General features: G+C 53.0%; 2 protein-coding genes across 10 annotated transcripts; one reads left to right on the plus strand and one right to left on the minus strand.

Annotated features, from left to right (window-relative positions):
• Window positions 1–1371: 1371 nt before the first annotated feature.
• LOC144325759 (uncharacterized) lies at window positions 1372–8097 on the minus strand. 2 transcript variants are annotated; one of them, XM_077920011.1, is made up of 3 exons: window positions 7982–8097; window positions 2320–4509; window positions 1372–1688 (listed from the first exon to the last, which is right to left on the minus strand). In XM_077920011.1, the coding sequence occupies exons 2-3, from the start codon at window positions 2575–2577 to the stop codon at window positions 1446–1448; spliced, it is 501 nt and encodes a 166-aa protein (XP_077776137.1). In that variant the 5' UTR covers window positions 2578–4509; window positions 7982–8097; the 3' UTR covers window positions 1372–1445. The 2 variants fall into 2 exon arrangements, with proteins under 2 accessions (XP_077776137.1, XP_077776136.1); XM_077920010.1 differs by lacking the exons at window positions 1372–1688; window positions 7982–8097 and adding an exon at window positions 5623–7357 and having other exon boundaries at window positions 4220–4509.
• LOC114586411 (uncharacterized) lies at window positions 7623–14945 on the plus strand. 8 transcript variants are annotated; one of them, XR_003704110.2, is made up of 4 exons: window positions 8034–8189; window positions 9768–10770; window positions 11510–11582; window positions 12529–14945. XR_003704110.2 is itself a non-coding variant. In XM_028709819.2 (4 exons), the coding sequence occupies exons 1-3, from the start codon at window positions 8034–8036 to the stop codon at window positions 11544–11546; spliced, it is 1143 nt and encodes a 380-aa protein (XP_028565652.2). In that variant the 3' UTR covers window positions 11547–11582; window positions 12529–14945. The 8 variants fall into 8 exon arrangements, 7 of the variants coding, with proteins under 7 accessions (XP_028565658.2, XP_028565652.2, XP_028565657.2 ...); XM_028709819.2 differs by having other exon boundaries at window positions 9768–10705; window positions 11498–11582; XM_028709824.2 differs by having other exon boundaries at window positions 9768–10705.
• Window positions 14946–16132: the final 1187 nt, after the last annotated feature.

Genomic DNA, 16132 nt, shown 5'->3' on the forward strand with positions numbered 1-16132 from the left:
CCCCCCCCAAAAAAAATAGGTGCCAGTACTCCCCATGGCTGTTAGTTAAGTCCCACACTTTTTAACAACAACAAAAAAGAGGTGCCAGTACGCTTTCCCTTGAGTACCCCTGAAAAAAGCACTGGCTTTACTGCATATACTGGGAGTCTTTCCAGTTCTGTTAATAAAATACGAAGGAATGAGAGTAAAGATATCGCACTGTTCTGGGAAAGATTTTAAGATATGAGGAGGTATATAATCTTGCTTTCCCAGAGCAATCAGATAAAGGATTTCACCTGACACTGCAGGTTGCCACTCTGCGGCATAAAGAAATGGTTCAAAACATCTGGAGGGTGCTGGCTTGGCTAGTCTTTTGCATTCCCAGTTTTATGTTTAGTATGATTGCAACAGAGCTCAGTTTACAACTCACATGCTTTCAGGAATGCCCCGAAACCCAAAAGATGCTCTGCTGGGTCACACCAGAGTGCCAGACCAGAAGATGCTTCATTTTCAGTCTGGCTCTCTGGCACGAATCAGCTGGGTCGTGCCTGAGCACCCGAACAAAAGCAGCTCATCTTTTGCTCTCGCTTGTCTTTTGCTCAGGACCAAAAAAGGAGCGTCCCTAATTTGGTCCCAAGAATGTTGGAGAGTATGCAGCTTGCAACAGCTTTGTCATCCCTATAATAGCAGAGAACACCCTATTGATCAACTCAAGGAGCGGGGTTTTCTCCAACACAGTTGTCTTGTCTTAGGGCTCATGCATTTCCTGTGCTTTATAAACACGGGTCCAAGAGGTTTTTCATTTGCCCCGCTGCTTTCCCCAGAAAAACCCATGATTTAGCTCTGAATTGTAATTGTAATTGTAAAGGTACCCCTGACCATTAGGTCCAGTTGCGGACGACTCTGTGGTTGCGGCGCTCATCTCGCTTTATTGGCCGAGGAAGCCGGCATATAGCTTCCGGGCCATGTGGCCAGCATGACTAAGCTGCTTCTGGCGAACCAGAGCAGCGCATGGAAACACCGTTTACCTTCCCGTCGGAGTGGTACCTATTTATCTACTTTCGAACTGCTAGGTTGGCAGGAGCAGGGACCGAGCAACGGGAGCTTGCAGGGATTCGAACTGCCGACCTTCTGATCGGCAAGCCCTAGGCTCTGTGGTTTAACCCACAGTGCCACCCGCGTCCGCTGAATTGTAACAAATGTCAATCAGGTTTTCTGCAGAAAAGCACAGGACGAACCTCTACCCTAATCTCAGTGCAAAGGCTTGATTTTTTTCCCACTGAAAAGAAGCCTGGAGTCTGTTATGGCCAAGAGGGAGGACTCCAGTTTTTCTACCTGGAAGGCAAACTTGTTTTGCTGGCTTAAGTACATGGCAAAGCGCCAACAAGATCATTGTGCAGAATTCACTGTTTATTTCTCATCCTGCCGCATCTTCCCAGGTTCCTCTGCTCCGTCTGGGGCACTGCCTATGTCTCGTCCTGGACTGCGTAGATCACAAAGTCATCGGGAAGGTCAGCCTGGGTGCTCCTCCTCTGCCTGTTCGCGGTGAGCCAGCCCGTGGCCAGGGCCATCTTGAGCTTGCGCAGCCTGTACATCAAGCTCACCAGCTCCTGCTCCATGTACCCCAGCGACTTCAGGCCAGACCGGACAGAGCAGCCGCGCCGGGGCCCACAAGGCGTGTGCGGTGGGGGCATGCGGCAGTCCGTGACCTGATCAGAAAAAGGCAGCCGTGAGCAGTTGTTAAGACAGGGGCTGGGGAAGGCCACATTCCCTTGGAGGGGTCTGGGGAGCCACAACCAGGTAGGCTGCTCTTTCCTTGCGTGTTTTCTCCCACCCGCCTCTGGCATTTGCTGCCGGTTCATTTCCGGGCTTAACCCAAGGTGCTTGCAATAGTGTTTAAAACCCTGACAAACACAGGCCCCAAAGACCTGAAACACTGAATTCCCTAATGACCCTTCTCAGCCCTGGTGGTTCTTCCTCTCCCTTCTATTTCCCACCACTAAGCCCTGGAGATGGAGGTTAATTGGGAGAGGAGAAGTCAAAATGTCTGTGCAATAATTTGCAGCCGGCTCCTTCCTGGCTGAAGCTTGCAAGCTGCATGTACAGGAAGAAGAAGAAGAAGAAGAAGAAGAAGAAGAAGAAGAAGAAGAAGAAGAAGAAGAAGAAGAAGAAGACACTCACACCCACCTAGAAATTCAAGCCCTCCTCCTGCTACTTGGAGGGGCCAGGAATACCTGGAGAGCCCTGGAGATCTGGCCACCCTATGTAGGCTTCTGCCCTTTGCCCCAAATGCCAGAGGGTGGGCTTGGAACCAGTTCTCTGCCGCCCCCAGGCACTCACCTCCGTGTCCCGCTGAGCCACTGGGCACTGCTCCATGGAGAAACCTCCCAGGAGCCAGACCAGGCTGTAGAAACACGCCAGGCTGAGGAGCCACAGCAGAATCTGCCCATGCACCTGGTAGTTCTCCTGGTCCTCCGAGAGGCTGTTGTCCTGGTTGCTCAGGGCCCAGGCGGGGGCCAGCCACCCTAGCAAGCAGCAGATCCACCCAGCCAGGACAACATCCATGGCCATTTCCTGCCTTCCTCTGAGCCTTACCATGGCACTGAGCCACGAGCAGCAGTGACATCACAAACCCCTGGGCAGGTGAGGTGGCCTCTTGCCCTCTCCTGGCAGGGAGAGCTGAGCCAAGAGACCCAGCAGGGACAGATGTCCTCTTTGATGGGTGGCCTTGTCTCCTTGAGAGGCTGTCAGAGGACAGTCCTCTCTATCTGGAGGGGTTGTGGGGGGGGCCATCCAAGGGGAGCAGAGCAAGGGCAGAAGCAGCAGACTGAGCAGGCACACCCACAATGGTGAGATGCATTTTATCTCTTCTTTAAAACATAGCCAATGGTTTCTGAACTGGATAATTAGCATATGGAAATGATATGCAAATTGCTACCCCACCAGGCTCCTTCAAGAGGAAGGGAAGGATATGAATGGAAGAAATAAATAAATGATATCTTGCCCTCTATTTTGGAGGCGGCGAGGGGGGCAATGTACTAAGTGGCCACTTCTAGAGCTTGGGGATAACAACCAGGTGGTGGTTTGCACCATCTTGGGGCCCCAATTATTTGAATATGCAGGATTGGTTTCATTCTTTTTAAAAAATGCAAATAGCATCAGCTGTGTAGTGGGGGAGGAAACTGATAATTATCAGGACTGCAATAAGCTTCTGAAAGTGCTATTTGGCATGATGGGGACAGCCCTCGTTGGTGTTGAATGTGATCTTTCCTCCCCATGCAAATAGCAGCTTCAAAGGATTGAATTCAGGCAAGGAAATCAAAGAGTTAAAGCAAAAACACACATGCAATGATGAAAGGTAACATTGGATCTATCCTCTGACAACAAAGGAGCAAGTATGGTTGCCTTTGCCTTCTCTAGATCAGTTAAGTTAGCTTACGACGAGAAACCTATCCAAGTTATGTACATATAATAAACTACTTTATTATCCACTTACTCTGCAAGCATCTCTCTGTGTATAACTGCAAAAAGTAAGGTCTACTCTCCAACCAAAATTCACAAGCCGTCTCCTTCTCCAACAGGTAATTTGGCTTGGGTGGGACGGGCAAAGTCCACTTGGCAGCTAGCCACAGGGGGAGGGTACACACAATGGTGCAAGGGTCTGGGTACACACAATGTTCGTGTACATGCAGAACCCTTGGAACCGAACCCCTGCTTAAAATGCAATCATACTGCTATCAATGCCCCTCTCCTGTAGGGCTGGGCGATATCTGGTTTTCAAGATTGCGATGGCTCACCAACTAAACATTGAGATACAGTGATATATCACAATGTCTGAAATGAGGATGGAGCTATGCTTGGCTTCACGGTTTTTCCTGCATTGAGATTTTTGCTCGCGCCTGCTCTTGGGATTTGCTTCAGGAATCAAGAGAAGCATAGGCTGGCTTCATGTTTGCCCCCACACTGTGATTTTTGCCTAGCGCGCGCACACACACACACACACACACACACACACAAACACACATCATGATTTGCAATATATTGCCAGGTCTAAAATTATGATATGGACTTCAAACCAGTTTGGGATGATATATTGAGATATATCGCCCAGCCCTGCTCTCCAGCATTATTCCCCCACCCCGACTTCTCCCTCTTCCCTGTGGCACTTCTGCCTGCATTTCCCAATTCCTTTGGCTGCAGAACCGGCGCAATTTCCGCCCCCATGAAGGTGCCCTGCAGCCTCCTCTGCCATAGATTTATTATTAGTATTTTGAGTTTTGCTTTCCAAACCCTCCCCGGTCCCCAGGCTCAGTCCTCCTCTTCGATGTCAAACACCACCAAGTTGAAGGCCTTGGCGCTTTCCCTGGCCAGCTGGCACTCGGGTGCCCGGCAGCCGCGGTGGCGCAGGGTGAGGGCGGCCTTGTGGTTCCGCACAAGCGTCACCAGCTTCACGAGCTCCATCTCCATCTGGAAGAAGGCGTGCAAGAGGTGCCGCTCCAGATCCTGTTCGTGGGCCAGCTGGGCTTCTTCCTGCAGAGGAGAGAGGAGGAGGAGGAGGAGGATGTTGGTCAGGCAGAGCGAGGGGCTGTGAACATTATAGGAAGATGCTTGAGATAAAACAGGCCAAGGGTGCCCCTAGCAGCCAGAGCAATGGTTGCCAAAGTGCTGATGAGGTCAAAAGGAAACCAGAGAAAAACTTTTAGCACCAACTAGGCTGCAGGAGTTGTCGAAGGAGGAGTCCAAGGCACCATCCAACTGTCTTAGGGACTCCACTACAGATTTGTATAGGGTTTGCTCATAATAATAATAATAATAATAATAATAATAATAATAATAATAATATTGTTATTTATACCCCACCCATCTGGTTGGGTATCCTCAGCCACTCTGGGCAGCTTCCAACAAAAGATTAAAAATACATTACAACATCAGTCATTAAAAACTTCCCTAAACAGGGCTCCCTTCAGATGTCTTCGAAACGTCAGAAAGTTGTTTATTTCTTTGACATCTGACGGGAGGGCGTTCCACAGGGCGGGTGCCACTACCGAGAAGGCCCTCTGCCTGTTTCCCTGTAACTTCGCTTCTCGCAGTAAAGGCCCTCGGAGCTGGACCTCAGTGTCTGGGCTGAATGATGGGAGTGGAGATGCTCCTTCAGGTATACTGGGCTGAGGCCTTAGCCTGTTCAGTCTCCTAGCAGAGGTTTAGGACCTGAGTTTTCCTTCTCCTAGATGAGATAGCTTCCCAAGTGGACAATCTCTTCCAGTACACCTCTGAATAACAGTTGCTCAGAATCCCAAGTGAGGAAGAGAGGATTGCTGTTGCACCCAGGTCCTGCTTGCTGGCGGCATCCCAGGACACTGGATTAGATGGGCCCCTCTATGACCTGACCCAGCTACAGGCCTCTCCTTGTGGAAATCTATTGTGATAACAGAACCTCCACGCTCAGGGACAGTCTACCTCTGAATACCAGCTGATGGGGAACGATGACTGGAGAGTTGCCTTTGTGCTCAGGTACTGCTTGCGGATTTCCCTTTGGAGCACCTGGCTGGTCACTGTGGGGGCAGGATGAGCCCCCTTTGGCTCTTCTAATCTCCTTCTGTTTGTCTCCTGGAACCCCCCCCCCACCTCCTTTCCCTTTCTTACCCCTGCATCTTCTGCCTTGGGCTTCGTGTGCAGCCATTTCGCTCCCAGGACCAGCACCAGAACCACAACGGAGCCAAATGCCAAGCTGTCCCAAGCCCCGGGGGAGACGGCTTCCTTCTGCTCTTCCACCGCAGCACGGCGTACGGCAGAGCTTCCCTGGCAGAGCCACAACACCCACAGCAGGCTGTGCATGGTGAATACAAATGGTGGCGGAGTCCCTGGGGCCAAGCGGGCCCTGGTCTGTGATGTCACAGATGCGCCAGCCCCATTGGCCAGTCGCGTGGGTGACATCGGGAGAGGGTTCCGTCAGCTGGCCAATTGCTTATTTATTTGCTACCTTTTAATCCCCCCTGCTTTCCTCCCACATGTGGCACACATATAAAAAAGGTAAAGGGACCATTGACCGTTAGGTCCAGTTGTGACCGACTCTGGGGTTGTGGCGCTCATCTTGCTTTATTGGCCGATGGAGCCGGTGTACAGCTTCCAGGTCATGTGGCCAGCATGACTAAGGCGCTTCTGGCGAACCAGAGCAGCGCACGGAAACGCTGTTTACCTTCCCGCCGGAGTGGTACCTATTTATCTACTTGCACTTTGACGTGCTTTCAAACTGCTAGGTTGGCAGGAGCAGGGACCAAGCAACAGGAGCTCACCCCATAGCGGGGATTCGAACCGCCGACCTTCTGATCGGCAAGTCCTAGGCCTTGTGGTTTAACCCACAGCGCCACCCGTGTCACAAATAAACAAATAAATGCCGTGGGCCCAACTGTGAGGAACTCCCTTCCGCAAGAAGTTAGACAGGCACTATCCCTTCAGAGTTTCTGGCACCTGGTCAAAGCTGTTCTGTTTCAGGAAGCCTTTGCACCCTGAATGTTCCTTGCTTTCTTTCCTTCCTCTTTCTCTTATTTTATATATAAATATTTATTTATTAAAAAAACCAATTGTTATTTATATTAAATGCTCAAGGTTATAGATATTGGAGGCTCGATTTATGTTTTAATTTGATGTTTTAATATTGCATATTTTATTGCTGTAAGCTGCCCTGAGGCCTTCAGGGTGAAAAGCGGGAGAAGCGTTTTTAAATAAATAAAGAATATATTTCAGCAGTGTAAATGTTCTACTATTATTTTGCCTTACTTGGAATTCCGCTAAATACTGGTTGTAGGGGAGAGAAAGTTTCACAAAATGGGCATCTGGATGGCCACTGTGAGAACAGGATGGTGGCCTAGGTGGGCCATGGGCCTGATCCCACAGGCTCTTCTTAGGTTCTGAGGAGCAGGCATTGAGGCATACGCCAAGCGACTGGACCCAGTTAGTACCCTGGAAGCTGTAGCCCATCCAAGCTGTGACTTTGGGGCCACCTTCAAGGGGAGTCCTGCAAACAATGCGCCACAGTAGTCTACCCCGGGGCCTGACTCCCGCTCACACCCCTCGCTTGCACAAAAGGGTCCTGTGTGGTGGTCTTTGCCTGAGCGGCCTTCAGAGCAAAAGCTAGCCATCAAATCAAAGGTGGCATTAAACGTCTGAATGCACTTAAGGAGTCTGGGTCACAACAACAGTGGGAGAAGCAGGGTGAGGAATGCCATATTCAGGGAGGAAAGGCACCTTATTAATCTCATTTCTAGCGCCACCCTTTTTCCTCCAAGGAGCTCCGGGTGTGGTGCGCAGGGTTCTCCCCCTCCTCATTTAATTTCCCCCACAACAACCCTGTGAGGTAGGTTAAGCGGAGAAGCAGTGACCGGCCCCCAAAGTCGCACCCAGGGCTGAGTGGGGATTTGAACCCGCGTCTGCCAGGTCCTAGTAGGTCAGCGCTCTAACCACTATGCATCACTGCCTCGCCCCCGCTCAGCAGAGAGCAGCCTCGCCTTATCGTTTGCAGGACCTTGGTGCGCCCTTCGTGCAAAGCCTGGGCGCGTTCCCACGTGCAAAGCCTGCCTTAGGGAGGAGCAGGCGCGCCCCCCTCCCCAACGAATAGCTTCGGGAGCGGATCGCTCGTTCTGTGTCTGTGTCTGTGTCCCCCCACCCACACCAGCCACGTGATGGAGCAGCAGCCCAACATGGCGCAGTCCTCCTAGGCCGCTCCATCCCAGCCCGGCGGGGAGGCCATCTGGCCTTGCAGAGCATCCCGGAGACCGGCAGGTAAGTGAGGCGGGGGTGGAGGTGGAGGGGGCGCACCAGAGTCCCTCCCCCCCCCCAGTGCAAAAACCCACGCCATGCACGGTTCCCCAAACTGCCTTTCCCGCCCCTACCCCCCAGGTCCGCGGCTGGGATGGAGCCACGTGCCGGGTGGGGGTGGGTGGGGGTCGCCTTCTTGTGCCCTCCTCCGCCAGAGGAGAGGACCCGAGAGACGGCGACAACCTACCCCACCCCGTCGAGGAGAAGCAGGAGCCTTGCATCCAGGCGGCAAGGCGAGGATGGAGGACGTTGTGGTCCATCCAGATGCGGCTCCCATCACCAACATCTTTGCACCCCGGTTGGGGCTGGAGGGCATTGGAGGCCAGCAGCACATCTGGAGGGTGACATTTGGGGGCGGGGTCTTTCCCCATCATCCCTGCTCTGCTGTTCAGAAGGTGGGGAGGGGTCTGCCTGGGTTCCACCAGTTCTGCAAACCTTGTGGGGTGCTGGACGGGTGAGGGAGAGTGGGCTTCTCAGGGGCGAGGGGAGGAAATTGGGGCACCTTGGGGAGACGCTCACTGAACTCACCCCATGTATTTCTCCACCAGATTGTGGTCCTAGCAGTTTAGGGTAGATCTCTTGGAAAAACCAGATATAGAACATTGCAAAATATCTCATGAACCGGTGACCAAGATCAAAATAGTCAGTCTCTGTTGAATATATCTGTTTAGCAGAGATAAGCAGAACAATAATTTTTATTATTATTGCTACTATTGTACTGCATTTGCTCAAAGAAGCTAAAGGGGGCATGCATGATTCTCCTCCTCCCCATCCTATCCTCACAACAACCCTGAGAGGTAGGTTGGGATGAGAGAGGCAGTGACTGGTCCCAAGGTCACCCAGTTAGTTTGATGGCTGAGCAGAGATCCTGGACTCCCAGGTCCTAGTGCCATGGGTAGGCAACCTAAGGCCTGGGGGCCGGATCCGGCCCAATCGCCTTCTAAATTTGGCCCGCGGACGGTCCGGAAATCAGTGTGTTTTTTACATGAGTAGAATGTGTGCTTTTATTTAAAATGCATCTCTGGGTTATTTGTGGGGCATAGGAATTTGTTCATTCCCCCCCAATATAGTCCGGCCCCCCACAAGGTCTGAGGGACAGTGGACCGGCCCCCTGCTAAAAAAGTTTGCTGACCCCTGTACAATCTAACCTCTACAACTACCAACATTCAATATCCTTATCCAAGATCTGTTGAATAAATCTTTTGAACAACTAGAACAATTTATTTATTTCATAAAATGTATATACCACTTGATTGTTTTTTTAAAAAGGCACTTCAAAGCAATTTACAAAAAGATAAAACAATAAAATTAGCAGTAAGATAAAAAAGTAATGTAAGGAATTCAAAGAGTTAAAATAACAATAGACGAAAAACAAGATGTAACAACTCTCTAAACAATCCAAAATGTGCTAAGAAACAATGACCGATCTCAATAACCCAGCCAGTAAGTTGGAACGGGTCTGTAAGTCAGTGGGCAGTGCCCATGCTTGGCATGTAGAAGGCATCAGGTTGAATCCCCACCAGCATCTCCAGGTAGGGTTAGAAATGTCTGAAGCCCTGATGAGCCGCTGGCTGCCAATGTTGACCAGCGTCTTCCAGCATGGTGCCATCTAGATGTGCTCAGTTGGGCTGAACATCTGGAGGGGAGTTGTAGTCTAAAACATCTGGAGGGGGCACCAGGTTGGGCAAGGCTTGGAGGAAAAACCAGATATCTGCAGATGTGGAGATGATGATGATAGTATTTATATGCCACCCATCTGACTGGGTTGCCCCAGCCACTTGGGGCAGCTTCCAACAAAATGTGAAAACACAATAAAACATCAGCCATTAACATTTTCCCTGAACAGGGCTGCCTTCAGGTATCTGTTGGACACCTGTTGGGAAGGGTGGGAAATGGATGCCTCTGCATGAGAGAGGAAGAAGGGAGGGTCTTTCCCTTCTGCTCTGACCCCCTTTCCTCCTTCTTGCCCTCAGCGCAATTCACCCGCCATGGTGAAGATCTTTGTGGGGGGCCTGTCTCCCGTGGTGACGGCCGAGGAGCTGAGGAAGCTCTTTGAGCAGTACGGGCAGGTGAACGAGTGCGACATCCTCAAGAACTTTGCCTTTGTGCACATGGAGAAGGAGGACGAGGCCCACCAGGCCATCAGCGCCCTGCACAAGAGCGAGTTCTACGGGGCCCACCTGACGGTGGAATACGCCACCTCCAAGATCCGAAACGCCACCAAGATCTATGTGGGGAACGTCTCCGCTAAGGCCACCACCTCCCAGATCCGCCAGCTCTTTGAGAGGTTCGGCAAAGTGGTGGAGTGCGACATCGTCAAGAACTACGCCTTCGTCCACATGGCCAAGGAGAGGGAGGCCATGGATGCCATCTTGAACCTCAACGACACACCTCTGGAGGACCAGAAAATCTTCGTCACCCTTTCCAAGAGCAACAGCTCCCTGCGGGCCGCCAAGGGGGCGGCAGCAGCAGCAGCAGTGCCCACCCCGCCTCCCCCGTCCCCAAGCTACTACTTGTCTAGGGGGCGGATGCCACCCCCGCCCCCGGCCTACACCCCCTACTGCCCCCGGGCCTGGTACGACAGGGAGTACTGCGACCGCTACTCGTACGAGCTCTACGACCGGGCCCGGGCCGCCTACGACCGGGCCTTGCCCCCTCCCCCTGCCGCCTATAGGGAAAGGAGCCCCGTGGGCAGGCGGACAGCTGCCTCCACCGCCGTCGTGGCCCAGTACGCCGACCCCTACGCAGCCGCCGCTGCTGCGGCTGCCGCCGCTGCCGCCACCGCCGCCGCCAACCAGACCTACAACCCGGCCTACAACCAGCCAGGGTACGCAGCCGCTGCTGCCGCTGCCGCCACATACTCCCAGTACAGCATAGGAACCGCCTACAACGTGGCGGAGTACTACGAGAGGTACGCCAGCGCATACGCCGCCCAGTATGCGCAGACCTTCTGAGCACGGTGTGCCTTTTCCGGCAGTAAGTGTCTGGAGGTCCTTGGTTGCTTGGGGTGGGGGGTGGCGGCGGGGTGGGAGGAAGCAAGGGGTCGTGGGCAGGAGAAGGGATTGCCTCAGAAACACCCCACCTCCTGGGCTTCAGCTCTACGGTGCTGGGGAAACCCAGCCAGATGGGCGGGGTATAAATAATAAGTTAATATTATTATTACAGTGTATTCTGCTGCATGTGGGCATTTGATTTCTGCACCGTGTCTTCTCCCAGCGATCGAGGCGTTTGCAGGGACACCTTCTAGACAGGAAAGAAAGAATTTGAGGAGGGTTCAGTGAGGGGCAGGGCCTGGGGAAGATATTGAGGGCCAGATCCAGGCCTGGGGGGCCACAGTTGACACGAGCACAGTATTGTCTGTCCTGGCTGGCAGCTGCTGTTTACGGCAGGCTTCGCCAAGCTGTTGCCCTCCAGATGTTAGAGGGAAGGGAAGGCTTGGGAGGTTGTGGGATCAGCCCAGCAAGGTGGGCTCTCAGCTAGCTGGCAGGCTGGTTGGCCGGCTGGTGTGTGTGTGTGTGTGTGTGTGTGTGTGTGTGTGTGTGTGTGCACGGGGTCCAAGATTGTGCCCACTCCCCATGTCTCTCTGTTTGCCTGTGCAAAATACAGTACATAGGATTCAAACCTCTGTGTGTATATGATTCACACTTATTACGTCTGTGTAAATACAGACACACACACGCATGCATGCACCTGAATTGTGTAGATCTCTTTGCAGGCATCGCCACCGCAGTGTCTGTGAGGCCCGTTGCTGATCACACGCTGACTTTTTACTCCAGCTTCCTTCCAAGGTTGGTGATGCTGCATTATTTTTACCCCTTATCCTCCGTCCTTCCTGCCCTCTCGCCTTTTTCTTCCTTCACCCTCTTTCCTTTTTTTTTTTTTGATCCGGTCGTTACCTTTTTGTTAAAAAAAAAAAAAACCTGCTTCGAAGACCCGCCGCCTGCCTCGCCAACCCCCGCCTTTCGAACCCGCCGTGAGCCGAAGACGGTTTTGCTCGTAGAAACGTGCCCGCTTTTTTGAACTCTCCTCGTGCCCGGAGCAGCGGGCGTTTGCCAACCTCCGAACTCTCTGCCGGCTAATTCTTTGCTTGCCCCGTGGTGTTGCTGCCTGCCGAACCTCTGACCCCCGTGTCGCCCAGATCTCTGCCGGGCTCCTGAGCCGGGGAGAGAGGCCTCCCTTTGCTTCTGCTGTATTCCTGGGTACTGTTCTGTTCTGTTCTGTTTGTTGCCTTTGTACAATCGGTTAATGGAGCTTGTTCCTGTCGTGGCAACTCGTTTGCTTTTTCCCCTTATTTTTTTAAATGTCGATCATTAAATGGCTTTTACAGAACCTCTCGCGTCTCGTCGTGAAATTACACCCACCCCAATCCCCGCCGCCGCCCGACTTCGCCTCTGCCTTCGATTTCCTCCACCCCACTTTCTGCATGGGGCGGGAGGGAATTGCCCATTCTTGCTGATCTCTACCGCATCGCCCTGTCCCCAAGTTTACTTCCTGCCTTCCCTCCCTCTGCTTTCCCTCCAGAGTGATCCTCTCTTTGGGCTCTGCCTCTCTCTTTGCCGCCACTAACTCCATCCGTCCGTCCGTCTCGCTCGGAGAGTTAGGGAACCATTGTCAAATCCGCAGCAAATTCTGGCTCCCGTCTGTGGGGCTGACTAACGCAGCCTGGGCTGGGCGTCTTGCAGTTTTTTAACCCTGTTTTTTCTCCCTCCATTGACTTTCTCTTTCTGTGGACAGCTGCTTCTGGAAGGCGACCTCGGGCAGGCAGAGCTGACCCGAAGCGACTCAGCGCCACCAGCCAGTCGAGAAGAAGGCGAAACTCCTGCAAGCGAACCTTCGGCCTCTTGCACTCGTAGCGTAGGCACTGGGAAGGAATGGGGTGTTTGGGCAGGGGTGAGCGAGGGGCCTGGAAAGAGGGGGGTTGTCTGGGTTAGGGTACTACTGCAAGATGTTTTCCCCTCGCCTTCCTCCCCCCAGGCGGAAAGACCACTCAGGAGGGTGCGGGCGTGATCTGCCCCTGGGCTGGGGTGCCCGGTCCGGTTCTTTCTGCGGAGAGACAGCTGGGGTTGTCTGGGTTAGGAGACAGAGCCTTCCTGTCCTTGGGTTCCCATTTGCTCTGCCCCAAAGGGTTGGTTTTGTCTCTCTGAAAGGTAAGCAGAAGGACGGAGCCTCCGAGGTGTAAAGAAAATAGTCCGCTTGCTGCCTGGTCCCACTCGTTTGTTTTAGACCCCTCTTTGTCTTGCTGTCAGCTGACGGATCCCCCGACAGCAGAGCCAGATCTCGGGACCTCATGATGTGGGGAAGCCTGTGAGGTAAGCAAGCTGTTTCTCCCCCCCACCCCGCCTCGGCTGGGGCTGAGGGAGGGGTGGTCTTTTGCGGAGCCAAAGCTGGAAGGGGGTGGGGAGCAGCTCTTGCAGGAGAAGCCTTCAGCTCCAAACTCCCCACCCCACTAGCTTGTACGTGACCTTTCTTCGGTGTCCTCTGGGGACCCTCAATCATTAGAAGCCAAGGCAAGAGACAGATGTTTGTGGATCCCTTGAGGGGACACCTCTATCCCCATCTCCTCCTCACAAAGCAATACAGTTGTCCCTTGGAAGTCAAGCAGAATCTGTTCCGGGAGGTCCATTCAACGTCCAAAACGTTCAGAAACCAAATTGCGGCTTCTGATTGGTTGCAGGAAGCTCCTGCAGCCAATCGGAAGCCCCGCCGGACATTTGGGTTCCAAAGAACGTACGCAAACCGGAACAACCACTTTCCGGGTTTGCGGCGTTCGGGAGCCAAAATGTCCTAGTTCCAGGGCATTCAACAACCAAGATACGACTGTACTTGTGCCCCCGACCCCTGCTTTCCCTCCTCCCTGGGTTCTCCCTTATCCTCCAAGTGGGGCCATGAGCTTCACCCTTTGAGCTGTGGTACGGCAAGAGGTGAGTTTGCACCTCCCTGGCTTGGCTGGGGCTTGTAGGACGCAGAATCACAACCCCCCATGATTGTGTGGGTTTCACTTCCTGGCATGAACTCCTGTCTGGGTGACAGTGAAAGCAGGTTGGCACAAGGACCCCCAAAGAGACGGCTTTTCATCCATGTGGCCCTCGCTCCCCAGCTCTGGCCACTTGGCACAGGATCGTGCTGGAGTTGGGACTCCAGCCGGCAGCGCGGCCTAATGGTCAGAGATCCCTGGAGTTGGCCAGGTACGGAGAGCTCCCACAGGTGCTTTGAGGGAAGGAAGAGGAAGCAGATGACGAAGGGGGTGACCCGAGAGGGAAAGAAGCAGGAGTTTTCCCTAGTGGTTGCTGTTTCTGCTGCCGCACGGTCTTCCCACACGTAGCAGCAGCGTAGGGGAATAAAACGGATAGAGAAAAGTTTTTATCCCTCCCTTGGAAGTCATGGGCATCCACAGAAGCTGGATGCTGGAAGATTGAGGGCAAGGTCCTTCACACTGCACACAGTTAAACTGTGGAACTCCCTTCCACAGGAGGCAGTGATGACCACCAACTTGGATGGCTTTAAAAGGGAATTGGACAGATTCATAGAGGAGGATGCAATAAGCCATGATGGCCATTACTCTGCCTCCTGGGAGGCAGCAATGCTTCTGAATACCAGTTGCTGGAAACCACAGGAGGGGAGAATTGCTCTTGAACTCATGTCCTGTTTGTGGGTTCTCCAATGGGGAATGGCTGGCCACTGTGAGAACAGGATGCTGGACTAGATGGGCCATCTTCAGCCTGATTCAGCAGGCTCTTACTCCATTCCTTAGGAGAAAATGCTTTTAATGGTAACTCCCAGTGATTGCAGAAAGGAAGCTGCTGCAGCGTACAAACCCAACCTGCCAGGGGGAAGGGCAGAGCGGAGGAGGCAGGTGAGCAGGGATTGGGTGGAGCAAGTGAGCTCCCTGCTGGCTATGTGAAAAGTGAGAAGCTTCCACAGCCGGTCTTCTCCATCCTCCAGACATCACCAGAGTTCAGGGATGCATCCCAGCCAAGAAATGAAACTTTGGAGCAGGGCTTAGGGATAACCTTGAGGGTTAGATTGGAGCCTGGAGGGCGACTTTTGACTCCTAAGCTATCTGTAGGCCCTGGGGAGTGGGGCTTGAGATCTCATGGAGCACCAAGGAACATCACGAGTGCCTGAGAAATTAAAACAGCTTTTAAAATTGGTGCCTGTGACTGTGTGTTTTGCTTCCCTGTCCCCCATCCCCTGCTTCCATTGACTGCTGGCGGTGAGAGGGGACAGCCCACCCCCCGCACCCGCCGTGCCCCATGCTTCTTTGGCCTGAAACAACTCTCCTGTTTTCGTAGCCCGGTGGCTGAGAATTATCTGCACCCTTCCCTAAACCGTGTTCTTTATTATTACAGTGGTACCTCAGGTTACATACGCTTCAGGTTACATACGCTTCAGGTTACAGACTCCGCTAACCCAGAAATAGTGCTTCAGGTTAAGAACTTTGCTTCAGGATGAGAACAGAAATCGGGCTCTGGCGGCACAGTGGCAGCAGGAGGCCCCATTAGCTAACGTGGTGCTTCAGGTTAAGAACAGTTTCAGGTTAAGAACAGACCTCCGGAACAAATTAAGTACTTAACCCGAGGTACCACTGTATTGTGTTTTCTTCCAAGCAGCTCATCAAGGTGGCGTACATGGTTCTCCCCTTCCTCATTTAATCCCCACCACAACCCTGTGAGGGAGGTTCGGCTGAGAGGCAGTGAGCTTCGTGGGTGGGTGGGGGATTCGAACCCTAGTCTCCCAGGTCCTGGTCTGACACTCTTTAACCACAACACCACTGCCACCACTGGCTCTTGTGGGGGGGAAATAGCTGTGTGTATGTTTCCAGGGTTGGGCAGTACCTGTTGGCTGGGGCTGATGGGAGTTGTAGTCTGAGGACACCTGGGGGGGAGATAACAGGCTGCCCTAGAGCATGCCCTGCACCCCCCGCCATCATATGTGTGCCAGATTTAAGGTGTGCCAGAAAGGAAGCACCCCAAGTACAGTCTGCAACAGGTTAAGTCACTGGAGCATCAGCCTAGGGACGCAGAAGGCCTATCAAGCCTTCTGCCTTGAAACTGAGAAGAAACATCAGTTTGGCCTTGTGTTTTTGTGGCCTCCCCCACCCCCCAGCTCCTGCAGGGTTGGACCCAAAGATGAATGCAGACGTCAGGACAAAAAGATCAGCCCCCCCCCCCCATCTAGCCTCCCCGCTGTCAAATGCAGGAACTACAACCTCAAATTCCAGGTTCCCTACCTTGGGACAAGAACCCAGCATGGTGTGTTTGGGTGGGCAGGGGGAGTCCCAAAGCCTCGTAACACTTCTCCCCCCACCCCCGAAATAACCCTTCTTCGGTATGTGAAG

Source organism: Podarcis muralis, chromosome 16 (genome assembly GCF_964188315.1).
Source record: "Podarcis muralis chromosome 16, rPodMur119.hap1.1, whole genome shotgun sequence".
In the NCBI taxonomy this organism is placed as follows: domain Eukaryota; kingdom Metazoa; phylum Chordata; class Lepidosauria; order Squamata; family Lacertidae; genus Podarcis; species Podarcis muralis.

Bases quoted from the DNA above. Each gene is read 5' to 3' on its own strand.
- LOC144325759 (XM_077920010.1), bottom strand. From the start codon at position 5,913: ATGTCACCCACGCGACTGGCCAATGGGGCTGGCGCATCTGTGACATCA. The intron at 4,510-5,622 runs GTAAGAAAGGGA...TCTCCTCTGCAG, and splicing joins CCAAGGCAGAAGATGCAGGG to GAAGAAGCCCAGCTGGCCCA.
- LOC114586411 (XM_028709819.2), top strand. From the start codon at position 8,034: ATGGAGGACGTTGTGGTCCATCCAGATGCGGCTCCCATCACCAACATC. The intron at 8,190-9,767 runs GTGGGGAGGGGT...TCTTGCCCTCAG, and splicing joins CCTGCTCTGCTGTTCAGAAG to CGCAATTCACCCGCCATGGT. The intron at 10,706-11,497 runs GTACGCCAGCGC...TGAATTGTGTAG, and splicing joins GTGGCGGAGTACTACGAGAG to ATCTCTTTGCAGGCATCGCC.